Below are 14,232 nucleotides of genomic sequence, written 5' to 3' on the forward strand. Positions count from 1 at the left end.
TCCCCCCCCCTCCCCTCTTCTTCCTTCTCTCCTTCCCTCAGTGCTGGGGCTTGAATCTAGGACCATCCAGGTACTAGGCTCTACCACTGACTATACCACTAGCCTACATTTTATGTTTTATTTTGAGACAAGTTCTCAACAAATTGCCTGGTCTGGCCTTGAACTCACTCTGTAGACCATGCAGGACTTGGGCTCATGGTCCTCCTGCCTCAATTTCCAGAACAGCAGTGACTACTGACCTGAACCACTTGACCCTCCCCTTTCCATCATTGCTGTCTTGGTGACTCTTTCTCTCTCCTTGTCACATAGTACAGCTTAGAGTTTACCAACTCCCTTGCCATCCACAAGGAGCATGTCTTAGGAGAATCACTCGTCTCTGGGTGCCCACTCTCTACACCGGGTTCATCTTCCATTCTACAGACTTTCTATTTATAGGAGAGTTAACCAGTCTCAAAGAACAGCCAACTTTGATGATCAGGGCCCAAGGGCTGCAAGTTTCCTAGAATAGACTTGAACCCGTGATCCTCCTGCCTCAGCGTCCCAACTAGCTTTGATTGCAGGTTTGAACCACCAGGCTGGGTTGGTGTGGGCTGAGTTTGTCCTCCATGCCCCAGATCCACAAACTGAAGCCCAAGTCCAGTGCCTGGAAGATGCCTGCATTTGGGGACAGTGTCTCCTCATTCCTTGTGTTGTTTCCAATGTGATTTCATCGAACTGTTCCCCAAGCCGTAAGCAATTTCCCACGTGTGATTGTGCTAATAAAGATGTCAAGAAGCCAAAACAAGTTCCTGGCCTTTGATTAAGATCAAGTGTCTGGGTCTGAGCTCATCCCACCGCGGGGCTCGATTGACCAACACTTGTTGATGGTGTTTTATTTTGAACAGATCTTGGTTCTTAAAGTCCTAGGTGCTGAGATTTCTACACGCGCTGATAGAGGATGGCAAGCTGACTCCCTAGTTCTGATTCATAACCCTTGAGTTTCTCAAGAAGTAGAGAACAGAAGCCAAAAACACTGTGGGGTCACGAGTACAGGGCAGTGCTCTGTCCACAAAGGATGGGTGGGCCCTAGGATCGATCCAACTGCAGAGATTAATGACCGGGTGACGTGGCAATTGCACAACACACTATTAGCTTTCGTCGTTAATAGCTGAAACAGCGCCCATGGTACTAATTGCTGTTCAAAATCAGAACCCTGTTTCGGCATCCCTGAGGAGGTGGCCTGTGTACACAGCCATGCCACTGAGGGGGTGTGTTCCTGAATACGCCAACGGAACTCTGCCTTCAGAAACGAGTCACCGTGTTTGAAAGAATGACTGTAATCACAATTTTCTATTGAATGTATGGGAGGTGGGGACCGTGTGCTTTAATTAACCAGACAGCACCGCAGTGGTCCCGGCAGGGTGGAGGTTACTCCTGCCGAGAGAAGAGCTAATTCATACTCCTCCGACAAGACAAGGAACCCAAAGAGCAATTTCTCTGAGATGGAATTTTAGAATAACAGCCATTCCCAGGGCTCTGCATCAATGTGTATATTTATGCTGGTAATGTGCTTAGGCACAGAGCACCCTAGGGTTCTATATGTGTTGAAGAAAATAAGCTGAGGCTGGAAAGCTGGAAGAGCCATAAAGAATGCTTGCTGCTCTTACAGAAGATCCAAATCCAGTTCCCAGTTACCCATAATAATCCAGTTACCCATAGGAGAGCGCTCATAACTGCCTGTTACTATAGCTACCTCCTCAGGCCCCTATACACAAGTCTCTCTCTCTCTCTCTCTCTCTCTCTCTCTCTCTCTCTCACACACACACACACACACACACACACACACACACACACACACACAGATAATTTAGAAAAGGAAAAAAATGTTTCTATTGTACACACAGGGCTGGAGAGATGGCTCAGCGGGTAAGTGCACTGACTGTTCTTCCAGAGGACCTGAGTTCAACTCCCAGCAACCACACGGTGGCTCACAACCGTCTATAATGGGATCTGATCCGCTCTTCTGGTGTGTTTGAAGACAGCGACAGTGTACTCACATACATAAAATAAATAAATAAAATTTTTAAAAATGCCGGGCAGTGGTGGCGCACGCCTTTAATTCCAGCACTTGGGAGGCAGAGGCGGGCGGATTTCTGAGTTCAAGGCCAGCCTGGTCTACAGAGTGAGTTCCAGGACAGCCAGGGCTACACAGAGAAACCCTGTCTCGAAAAAAAAAAAAATTGCACATACAATTTAGAAAAAAAAGAATGTTTATATTGTTCATGGCTTGCACTAAATTTAAAAAGCTATCAAGTATGTATACACACACAAAATCATTTAGAAAAAGGAACAAAAGACATTTATATTATTCATGGCTTGCACTGGATTTAAATGGCTATCGAGCATGTATTCATCCCTCAGACAGGATACTGGCCTGCACTATGGTATTAACGACATCAGCGAGTGCTGTTTGTAAGTGGAATGGGAAATTCAAAGACAAAATCCAAGCACTGTTTCTTGGGAATGGAGGAGCTCTTGTCAGAAGTGGAAAGAGGACCCCAATTCCCATCGATCCTCACGAGCAGACAAATCAGAGAAGCAGGATGCAGCCAGTGCATCACAACTCTACAAATGAAGGTCTGTCTTGAGCATGTACCATCCTAAGGAGTCAGTGCCCAAGGCCATCGGCTACTCTGCTTGCTGTGTGATCGTGCCCTTTGGAGGTGTGATGGGTCTTAAGTCAGCTTCAAATTTCTTTTCTGCACAGGATCAACCATCTGGAAGTCTTCACCCCCAACCCCCATCCACCACACATCTGTACCATCAAACCAGACCCTTCATGCTGGTTGAGCATAGGAAGCAAAGTGACACAGTGGTCTTGTGGCGGTAGCACTCACCGTTTCAATCCCAGCACCCAGGAGGCAGAAGCAGGCGGATCTCGGAGTTCAAAGCCAGCCTGGTTTACAGAGTGAGTTCCAGGACAGCCAGGGCTACACACAGAAATCCTGTCTCAAAAACCAAAACCAAACAAAAACAACCCCATCTATCTTTAGTCACTTTGATCTGCCAGGTACACTGGCTATGTGACAGGCCAAATCTGCTCACCTCAGGGGGTGCCCTTGCCACTAACCAGAACTGAGCCATGGTTTCTTCAAACCATGAAGGAAGAAGCAGTCCTTAAGAATGTGCTAACTTCCAGTAGAAATCCCGACATCTCAGTGCTTTCTATTCTAGAAACTCTTGATAATACAAAGTCTGGGAGTGGGCAGTGGGGAGGTCAAGTCAGCAGCTCAGGGGTGTCCAGGTTCTAACTCTGGGCTCTTTTTCACCACCAGAAAATGGCTGCATGCAACACATACCACCTTTGTACCACTGCAGCCAAAGGCCAACCTAGGGGAGGCTGTCCAGGAAGCCAGAGAGCACTCACTCTTCCTTCAACCAGAAGAAAGATTCCTAAGTTCCTTCCCCATAGCCTTCATGCAGATACCCCCTTGAATGAGGCCCTCCTCTAGCTGGGAGGGTTTGGGAACGGAGTACGTTTCCTCATTCTCCATGAGTGAAAGCTCTGTGAGAGTGAAGGGGAGACGTGGGAGGGCGGTACCCAGGAACAGGCCAGCTGCAAAATGTCACCCCCTTCTTGCCACTGAGGAATTGCTAGGAGAAGATAGCATGAGGCATACCTGCTAGCCCGAATCTCAGAGGACATTGGGGCTGTCACTTCATGTGTGGCTCAATCAAATGTGGGACACAGGGAGACGATGCAGCCCCTCATCAGGTCTTGGTCCCAAGACTGTGGCCCGAGGAAGCAGTATAGATTATTCCCAACCGGAGGCTTATGGGATCCTACCAAACACACTTTGTCCCTCACCAACAGCAGGAACTGTGGTAGGTTGAGTGAGAATGTTCCCCTTTGGGGGTATTTGAACACTTGGTTTCTTGTTAGTGTCAGTCTTTTGGGACGACTTAGGATGTGGGTGTGGCCTTGGTGGGTGATGTATGCCTCCAGTTGGCTCTCCCTGTTTTACCCTTGGCTGGTGCTCCTGAAACCATGCCTGCAGCTTGAGCCTATGTCTCCCGGCTCTGATGGACTCGTCCCTCTGGAAGCGTAAGCCCAATAAACTTTTCCTTCTATAAACTGTCTTATTCATACAGCAATTTTAAAAAAAGTAATTCTTAACTTGACGGGATTTAGAATCATCGTGGAAACAAATCGCTGGGCGGGCTCATGAAGACGTTTCTAGATTAGGTTAGTTGATGTAGGGAAGACCTACTGTAGCGGTTTGAATATGCTTGGCCCATGCGAAGTGGCACTATTAGGAGGTGGGGCCTTGTTGGAATGGGCGTGGCCTTGATGGAGGAGGTTTGTCCTTGTTAGAATAGGTGTGGCTTTGTTGGAGGAAGTACGTCACTATGTAGGCAGGCTCTGAGGGTTCTTAGTGCTCGAGCTCCGCCAAGTGCCAGGGAGCCCATCTTCTCCTGGCTGCCTTCAGATAAAGATGTAGAACTCCTGGCTCCTTCTCCAGCGCCATGTCAGCCTATGTGCAGCCATGCTTCCTGCCATGATGATAATGGGCCGAACCTCTGAAACTGTAAGCCAGCCCCAATTAAATGTTGTCCCTTATAAGAGTTTTCTTGGTCACAGTGGTTCTTAGCAGCCATAAAACCCAAAGTAAGACACCTACTCTCATTATGAAAGGCAACATTCTCCAGGCTGGTCCTAGATGGAATAAAAAGAAGAAAGTTGGGGGCGGGGACAGCCACACACAGCTCTCTCTGCTTTCTGACTGAAGCCGCAATGTGACCCCCTCAAGCTCCCACCACAGTGCTTTCCCCACTGTGATGACCTGTGTCCCCTGCAACTGTGAGCCAAAGCAAGCATCTCTTTCCTTAAATGGCTTTTTCTTGGGTATTTTCTTAAGGCAACAAGATAAATAACTAACATAGACTGTATGATTAGTTTCCAGACCTACTGGAAAGATACGGAGTATCACACTGGAGAGGTAAAGAGTATCCCTCTGACCCTTCAGCACATACATGACACAGGATACGAAATTACAGAGCACAGTGCCATCAACTGCCAGGATCCATGCGCTCTGCATTTTCTTGCCATCATATCCTAAAAGACGTGGTAACACCATTATTTAGGTCTGTGCTTCCACGGTTGCTGGTATTTCGAGTACCAGATAGCTTCAACCATGTAGCAGGACAATGTTGGTCATATGCAGGTTACCACACCATTCCACCAAGGGTATTGAGTTCACAGACTTTGTCGTCCTTGGAAGTTCCTACAGCCTGCCTCCCAGGGGACACCGAGAGTCAGATGTGTGTACTTGACATGGAAGGCAGTATCCTTCTGTTCCAAGTGCTTCTCTTTATGGGAGATTATCTCCCAGCTGTTCTCAATTCTCCACACCTCATCTTAGTATCTGACTAACACAAAAAGAGAGAGACCAAAGGGTCCAAGCCTCCCTTCTTCCTGCTGAGAACCACACACATAAGCACCTAGGAGTCGTATGGCAAGAGGGATCCAGATGTCCTGGCCTGCTTAGTTTGGCTCCCTGGAGCGGGGCTGGCTGACCCCAAGAGGCCCCTTTCCTCACTCCATGAAAGCTTTTTGTCTGAATGATACTCCTCACCTATCCTGGTGATACCAGGCTGGCAGTGGTGGCAGCAGCTCCAGACTGCCCTGTGTCCCTTTCTTTGGGCTGTGTTAGGACTAAGGTGAAGAGGAGACTTTGAACGTCTGCCTTCTTGGCTTTTATCCTAATTTCCAGTTCATTCATTTGCCATGGGGCAGGTTTAATGCATGATCACACATGCCATCTTTTTATTATGAACTCCTTCAGACACACGACTATGGGCTTGAATCCTAAGCCAATTTCTGTTAGGGGAACAGTAAAGGTTTTGGTGGGGCTGTCCTGGCAGGAGTGAAGGCGTTGTAAAGGGACAACTGTGTCCTTTCATTTGGTTATCAGATTGAGACATACACCCCAAGAAATTACAAGTCCCCCAGGGACCTCATGTCAGGGAAGGGAAGGCAGAAGCATTGTCCCAGCAAAGGGAGGAACTTGTCTCTGTGGAAGAGATTTACACCTTGCCCAAGAGACTAAATCCGAGACAGAGTGATGGATAGAACCATGCTTTGACCAGATTGCTTAGCTGTGAATACTTCTTGCCCTCTATTTAAACTTAAACTCCGTGTCAGGACCCCAAAGGTGGAGCAGAAATGGAGGGCCACTGGACCTCCTTGTTCCCTTCCCAGTGTGGCCACATTAAATGAATCTCTCTTTTTTCTTTTTTTTTTTTTTGTTGTGTCTTTAATGGTTGACAATAACCCTAGTGGCACTGGAAGATGGATCTCAGCTCTTGGTCAGTCCATCCATCCCTGGATGTCTGAGGAGCACTCACAGTGGTGACAGTTGGTGCCACAGCCCTAGCTTGTCCTGGAAGCCTGGGAGGCTCTTCAGTATGACTCTGAGACCTCTGTCCTTGCTTTCAACATCAATGACAACCAACAGAATGACATCAGCTATAGGATATATCGCCCTCACAGCTACCCACTCGTGCCTCCCCCTGGACAGCTCCAGTTAAGGGTTGATCCATGACAAGGAGCCAGTAACCAAAACACTGCCCCTTGAGTATCGGAGAAAAGAAAATGGCTTGTATAAAAAAAAGAAAAAAAAAAAGGAATGACAAACACAGAATAACATTCATCTCTTTTAATTCTCAGGCCGAATTTGAGGACTAAAAGTTGGAGACATCGAACTGTGTCACCAGGCCACATCCAGCCACAGAATAGGTGTGTATGTAGCAGGTGGGCCAGGTGGCTCCAGTGTCCAGGTGGGGGGTGCCAAGTCTTGATGTAACCAGTTCTCCCAGGATGGACCTTAGAAGGGACAGTCTTCTAAAGAGAGAAGAACAGACAAAGGGTGAGAGACCAGATCGACTCCATCTTCGATTCAGGCTCCATCTTAGAGACCTGACCTAAGGGTTGAACTTGAGTTAACCAACAAGCCTGAACATAGCACTAATTTCCAACTACCAATCAGGAGGAAAGCAGAAGTTGCATTTATGGTTTGGCTCCCAGCACTGGCTAATCATTTTAAAGGGAAACAAATTCCACAATAGCCCCCACATAAGAATTGTACCAGGCTGGAGACCCCATTGTTTGCTTGCCTCTATTAATGCTTGCTTGAAACTGGACTCAGGGTTTCACCCGTCTGGCCTGCTGCATCAATGACAGTGGTAAACCCTAGCTTGACCTTGAATAAAGACCCTAGGTGATTGTATCAGAATTGGCTCCTTGTAACAAGGGTACTGGTGAGAATGAGTGTTGACTTTCTCTTTAAACAATTGTAGGAAACTTTGGCTCAAGTTCTTTGCAAAGCACAAACTCTCAGGACTTGGAAAATGGCTCCGTTGGCAAAAGTGCCCGCCTTGCAAACTTAGAGGACCTGTGTTCAATCTCTGGTTCCACACAAGAAGCTGTACTGTGGAGATGAAGACAGGAAGACCCCTGAGGCTTGCTGGCCAGCCAGACTATCTACTCATCCCAGTGAGTGACTCAAAGAAGAAGCTGGGTAGCTCCTGAGTAGTGAGGCATGATGTTGACAACTGGCCTCCACACACATGCATACACGTGTGCACATGCATACAACCACTTACACGCATGCACATGTAAGCTGCCTTGGCGTTTCCCTTGCCAACCCCTCACTGCTCCAGTGAGCATTCCTAAGGTCATATCTTGGATTCAGACAAATAGCCAAGTAAAAATGACCCCCTTCTTTGCCAGACTTTCAGCCCTGACCTTTCACCCAGAGACCTAGATTCAGCTATGTTGCAGGCATCTGGGTACCACCAGATAGGTAAAGACCAACCAGTGACACCGACTGGCTCTACAGTCCCATGTAGTCCTTCTTACTAACTAACTCTTCATCCCCTACGACGCTGAGAGATGACTATACCTTCTTGCGGGTTCTCGATGGGCACAGGCTTAAAACACCACGGGAACCCCCGGATACTGTCATCAAAACAGCAACCTCTCTCCTTGCACTGTTCGGCGGTGACACCGGGGAAGCCACAGTTTGACCTCTCCTTGGGGGTCACGGTACATGTTTCTAAAGTGAGGATAAAAAACAGAGATGAGTCATGGGCCACATTCCTGAGGTTGTCACACTGCTTCCTTCTCTGAGGAAACAGGACACACCGCCTTCGGGGAGCCAGGTTTGACTACACAAGGGGATAAAGTCCTCATTTGTAGATGCAGAAAGACTGGCGCTCTGGGACAGTTCCAGGGCCCAGTCTTCCACAGCTACGTCTGCTAGATGATGCACTGTTTGCTCATTCGCTTCAGCATCTGGTCGGGAACTCTACTCACCTAATAAATAAATAAATGCTTACTGAGCAGTGCGTGTGCTGGCTAGGTGGAGGTACTGACACAGCGAAAGCCAAGGACACTGTGCCCAGTGACGGAACACGGAGGCGAAAACAGAGATCTTATACCCCACTTCCTTTCTTCCAGGAAGCTGGAGGGCATTCCCGAGGATGTATCTTTGTTTCAGATCTGACAGACAGCCAAGTAAAAGAGGACCCCTTGCCAGACTTTCAGGGTTGAGTCTCCACCCCTGCACCTGAATTCAGAAGCTAACAGACCCATAAAAGACATGAGCCAGACAGTATAATCATCCCAGTGTATGGAGCTTATGCTTGGGACTCGGGGGGTCGGGGGGGAGCCCTGAACATGGGATGAGGACTTCAAGGCTGAAGGGAGGAAAGAACTCCCTAGAGAGGATGCTGACCGTTTACAATAGGTGTCCCAGGAACATATCAGGGTCCAGAGGCCTGGAGGGGGTGGGTTGTTGTTCATCAGGGGCTGCCCCCAGGGCTCCTGAAACATTCTTGAAGAACAGACTTTTGTCTTTCAAGATAAGATCAGGACCCGCCATCCACTTGCTGGTTGCTTCTGAGGCGGTTCTGGCCTCTAAGCTGTGGCTCTATTATAAAGCTAAAGTGACCACTGTCCATGGCACAGGACAATCAGGGGTCACAAGGAGCCCTTGAAGCCATGGAGAAACAGCAGCCAGGAGAGGCAAGGATGCTTCTGCTCTCCTGGGGCCTCCAACTCTCTTTCCCAGCAGGACTTAAAGATCCTCTGTCCTGCCTGCACCTCTGTGGTCACCTGAGGAAGTTATTGAAAGCTGAGTTCCCTTCAGAAGAGTCTTTAGAATATGTCTATATATCTACAGATATATCTCTACGGGAACTAGGTCAAGGACACCATGTGACCCAGAAACAGGTGTTGAGTCCTGGTCCAGGGAATGGGGCAGAGGAAAGCAGGGAGACGGGAGACAGCATGGTGGCTGGAACTGGGGGTAGGGGGACTGGAGAGAGCACAGAGCAGCTGGTAGATGTACCCTCTCCCTTCACCTTCTACTTCAAAGCCATTTACTTCTCCCTCAGCTTCTCCTGACTGGCTCTTTGTCCTCTGTCACAGGCTGGTGCAGAGGGGTCTAGGCAGTTACATGGTAACTTTCCTTCTCCCTGCCCTCCCAACTACCTCCTCCCACTCAAGGGGCATGGAAGATGCTGGAAGGTAAGCAGAACATCCTTAACCCTTCTCTAATGCCTCTCTGTTCCCTCTTCGAAGCCGGGAAAAGCTGAGCTCACACACGGTCACCGCCGCAAGCCTTTTGTCGATAACCCATGAGGCAGAAGACCTTGTTCCCATTCTACAGGCAAAGCAGCTGAGACAAGGTCATAGGTCACAAGGCCCTCCACCCCCAAGGAGGGATGAGGGCTAGGTAGATAACACAGGGCTCCAGGATGGGTTTGGCTCCCAGAACCGGGGACATTCTAAGGATCCAAAGGACCCAGGATCTGGAGGAATCTCTTGAAGGCTCAGTCTGAGTGTAAGAACTTGGGCAGGGCTGCCTGCCAAGGAGAGGCTGGCTAGATGTCACATTTGGAGAGGAGGCTCTAAGATCAGCGTAACGTTCACATCAAGGGAAGATAGAAGTCAACTGTAGAAGCTTCATTCTCCCTGTTCCCTCATAGGTCCTGGGGCTCTGCCTGCTGCTCCGTCTATTCTAGTTATTGTAAACAGGGTAACAGCCTTCAAGGGCCAGACCATTGGCTGCATAGGGAAAAGGTGGAACTAAGCAACAGGTCACAATAGCCTCTGGGGCCCAGTGTCTATCAGCTAGGACCAGTAGGAAACAAGAGGGTTTGTCTTACCTTCCTGGTCCTGGGCAAGGCTGCTGAGGGCCAGCATGAGGACCATAGCGAGGACACAGATCACCTTGTGCTCCATGGCAGCTCCACAGGAAGACCACAAATGATGGCTAAGCTTCTGCCCTCGTACTTGACTTTATATCACCGGTCTATTTGCTTAGAGTGAGCGAGCATTTGCCAAAGGAGGGTCCATGCTGAGTAAGATTACGAAGTGTTTCTGAGATGCAGTCACGGGCTGAGAGTGCTGATAGGGAAGGCTAGTCCCTCTGGTAAGATACACGTGTATCTCCCCTGCCATAACCTTGATACAGTCCCGAGTGGTTTTAGTAAAACCCTCCAGCTGGGCTAACATTGCTCACTCAGGCAGAGCTGGTTCATAGCGAGAGACCACAGAAAGGCCCTGTTGCATCAACAGTGTTCAACAAGTGACCTGAAGCTGGCGAGCCCCCATCTGCTGGCCCTGTGCTTCCGAAGTGGGCTTGTGTATAATGTCATTGACTTGGAGGATCTGGGTCACCCGGTGGCGGGAAGTATGTAGCTCGACAAGATGACAGAGAAAAAAATAATGGGCCTCCTGATGACGTGCTCCTCTCCTCTGCTGGGATGAACCTGTAGGATGCATATTTCCAGCATTCGCTTCATCCTTACACATGCCTATGTGACCAAGGCGCTCTTCGGTCCCTTACTGAGAAAATACACTCAATGGGAGTCTGTCCCATTGATAACTTAGGGCCCTGAAAACCTGTGAGAGCTCAGAGTCCTCGTCAAGGTCTGTATGTGCATCTTGACCAGCTCACCTAAGTGATTCCTGCTTTATTTTTCTATTTGAGATGAGACCAGGCACATTCTGGGTGTCGTGACCATAGACTATTACCCTCTGTGCTGTGGTGGGGTCCTGTTACATAAGGAAAATAAAAAAAGAAAGGAAAACCAATCCTGTTCAACAGCTAAGTGGAGAACAGACACAGTGGGCTCACCCTGCCTGGCACTTGTTGCTCCCTGTCCTCCAGTCTCTGCTTCAATGTCCCCCGAAAGGCATTCTGCCTCCTGGGTCATAGTCTCTGAGAGGATGCCCTGCACCCAGCGCTCTGTCTCACCCTCCAGCTCTCACCCGTTACTGATCCCGTGATCTATCCCTTGCTGCCACTCTGTGTACCTGCTCATTGTCTGTAACCCTCACCTAGACTGGAAGGTTCGTGAGAGCAGAGACTTTGTGTTATTCTGGGAGTAGGCCAGCTCCCAGACCACAGCTTCAATGTATGTAGTATGTTCAAGCAGTAGCTATGAACACCTGAATGAATGAATGAATGAATGAAGAATGAATGAAGAATGAATGAATGAAGAATGAATGAATGATGAATGAATGAACCACAGCAGAAGTGCTTTTCCTTTGGTGATAGATTAAGGATCCTGCATGCTAGCCTGGAAGAGACCCTTACTAAGTAAATCCCAGAGGTCCTCAAGGACATGGATCAGAGAAGAACCATCACCCTCTTTTTCCTTCAACTCCTGCTTCAGCAGGATCCTAGGAGAGGGCCTGACAGGCAGAACTGGGGTACATCAAAGAGAGGGGGCCGAGTTCATCACACACAAGGGATGCGAGGCTCCCTTGCTTCACAGTGAGAGGGCTCAAACAGCAGAGCGGAAACAGTATGACAGTTGGGAGAAGTAAGAGACGAGGCTTGTGGAAACTGAGCTACAAGGAGCAGAGCCCACTGGTTCTAATGGCTCAAGATTTATGTCGATCTCAGAAACATCCACACACATGGAGAAGCAAGAAGAGCTCTGCTAGGGAGAGAGGGGGGAAGTGGGGGGGGGGGAAAGGAGAGGAGCCTCCTAGGGGCTCATTAACAAAAGAAAAGGGAAAGGCTTGACCTATATGAGAATGTCACTTTTGTGTAACAGTATGGCCTGTTCTGCGTGCAGAATGAATTGAATACCTTACCTAGATGGAAAGGAATGGACCACAGGGAGACATATTTGGAATACAGTTAAATGAAGACTCCACCTAAGACTGGATACTCACACGTATCAAATACCAGCCACGCTAGAACAGCACCCAGACCAAATGCATGCAAACACAGACAGGAAGGGAAGGAAGAAGACAGCCTCAGCACAATGCTACACAGAGGAAGGAAGAAACGGAGACATCGGAGGGGCACAGAAGCCCCTCCGTGCTTCTGCCAGGCTGTGATTTGCTGAATTATAAACTCTTCAGAAGCCAGCGAGAGCCAGTGCCATTTGCTGGGATGGATCTGGGGGATGCCCAGTGAGCCACCCTCTGCATAGATACCTGGCTCTTTTTTTTTTTCAAGTCTGACTTCTTTTGAGAAAAGCTGGGGAGGGGCATCCCTGAGCCTTTGGATTTGCCCTTGAGGCAGACGGTGGAGCGGCCACAGCTGATCTTGCAAGGACAGCAAGCGAGGGCTCCGTTTCTCCAGAGTAGAGCCACCTACGTGATTTCCAATGGAAGACAATAGTGGACCTCCTAAATAAAAACCAGGCTTTTAACATGGCAGTGGGATTCAGGGCTTTTAACTGACAGACCATGCTCGGTCAGGGAACCTGTGCAGTGTCTCACCAGCTCTGGGGTTGAGTTTCCCTACTTGAAAAATAGAGAGTAGTCAGGTAGAGATGCAAACCACCATTGCCACTATAAAAACATCACGGAAACTCAAGAACCTTAGAAGTACAACTGCCTGCGACCCAGCTGCCCGTTATGGGGGTACGTGTCGAAAGGAAAGGGAGCCAGGATGCGAAGGGGCATTGCACGCTGTGCTCTGAAGTGAGGAGGAGGTGTGACTCAGAGCCACAGGTGAGGGTGTCAGAGTGTGAGCTGAGATTCGCACCCCTAGAAACCTGGCCACCCGGACAGAAGTGGAGCAGCCTTCCTCTAGGAAAGTCTCCAGACAACCACACCCTGAAATGATCTTGTCATCATGCTCCGTGAAAGAACTCAGACGCGGGCGCGGGCGCAGGCGCAGGCGCAGACGTAGGAGCAGACGCAGATACACGGACCCTGCACGGTCTCGCATAGCTGTGAGATGGTAAAAGACTGAACTCGGGGAGCAGAGTGTAGGATGGTGGTTTTGATGGCCAGGAGAGCATATGGAATCGAGACAGTGTTGCTCAAAGCAAGAAGAAATTAAGTCTACAAGATCTTACCGTGTGGAGCAGTACCGTGTGGTGATTCATAGGTTCAGTAATTTGGCTTGGCCCAACGAGATGGTCTCAGTGGCTAAAGGTGCCTGCCACCAAGCCTGATGACCAGAGTTCCAACGCCAGGACCCACATGGTGGAAGGAGAGAACTGACTCCTACAAGCTGGCCTCTGAGCTACACGGGCACCATGACACATGTGCACCCCCCTACAAAAATAAAAGTCTATAAACTGATGTATGAATGAACAGTCTGGCTTCACTGGCTCATGAGGTACACATTTTGTTCTTTAATTTTTTGAAGCAGCAGTGTAGAGGGCCCAAGGTCCTTGGTGCCCACAGATAAATGCTAGGAAAACCAAGAATGCTAAGCACGAAGGCTTGTCCCTTTAACTGCGGGGGATGTATGCCCATTTCCACCTGGAAAGTGGGGGATATGTGTAGTTAATAACCTGGTGATCTGTGCTATCTGTAGGGTCAGGCCTCACCCAAATATCCTCCCCCCCATTATGTTTATCCAAGATCTTCCTCCCGATGAATTTTATTCTGAACATTGTTTCTCCATCAATAGAACCCATTCTTAAGGAAGAGGTCAGAGGTAATTTGCAGAAGACTTGTACTTTGCTATAAGAGTTTTGATGTGGTCATCCCGTAAGCGTTCTTGTGACAGTTGTCACTGGGAAACCCTTTTCCAAAATTGTACTGTGTTTAAATATGTCAAAAATAAACTCCCTGGGATCAGACTCTAAAAGTCTGGAACAATGCCAGCTGAGTCTTGTTGAATTGGATTTCCTTCTTGCCCCACACTGACCAAACATTACTCTGGCAGTCCTGGTGTTTGCAGAGACGCCCACCCAGCAGGGTTT

The 14,232-nt window shown here is 48.9% G+C and overlaps 1 protein-coding gene across 1 annotated transcript; it reads right to left on the reverse strand.

Annotated features, from left to right (window-relative positions):
- Positions 1-6,686: 6,686 nt before the first annotated feature.
- Tff1 (trefoil factor 1) lies at positions 6,687-10,311 on the reverse strand. The gene is made up of 3 exons (XM_028767838.1): positions 10,213-10,311; positions 7,944-8,096; positions 6,687-6,883 (listed from the first exon to the last, which is right to left on the reverse strand). Exons 1-3 carry the CDS (start codon positions 10,286-10,288, stop codon positions 6,867-6,869), a joined length of 246 nt encoding a protein of 81 aa, XP_028623671.1. The 5' UTR covers positions 10,289-10,311; the 3' UTR covers positions 6,687-6,866.
- Positions 10,312-14,232: the final 3,921 nt, after the last annotated feature.

The sequence above is a fragment of the Grammomys surdaster genome, unplaced genomic scaffold, assembly GCF_004785775.1.
Source record: "Grammomys surdaster isolate TR1022 unplaced genomic scaffold, NIH_TR_1.0 183, whole genome shotgun sequence".
NCBI classification, from domain to species: domain Eukaryota; kingdom Metazoa; phylum Chordata; class Mammalia; order Rodentia; family Muridae; genus Grammomys; species Grammomys surdaster.

Bases quoted from the DNA above. Each gene is read 5' to 3' on its own strand.
- Tff1 (XM_028767838.1), bottom strand. From the start codon at position 10,288: ATGGAGCACAAGGTGATCTGTGTCCTCGCTATGGTCCTCATGCTGGCC. The intron at 8,097-10,212 runs GTAAGACAAACC...TCCTCACTTTAG, and splicing joins CCTTGCCCAGGACCAGGAAG to AAACATGTACCGTGACCCCC.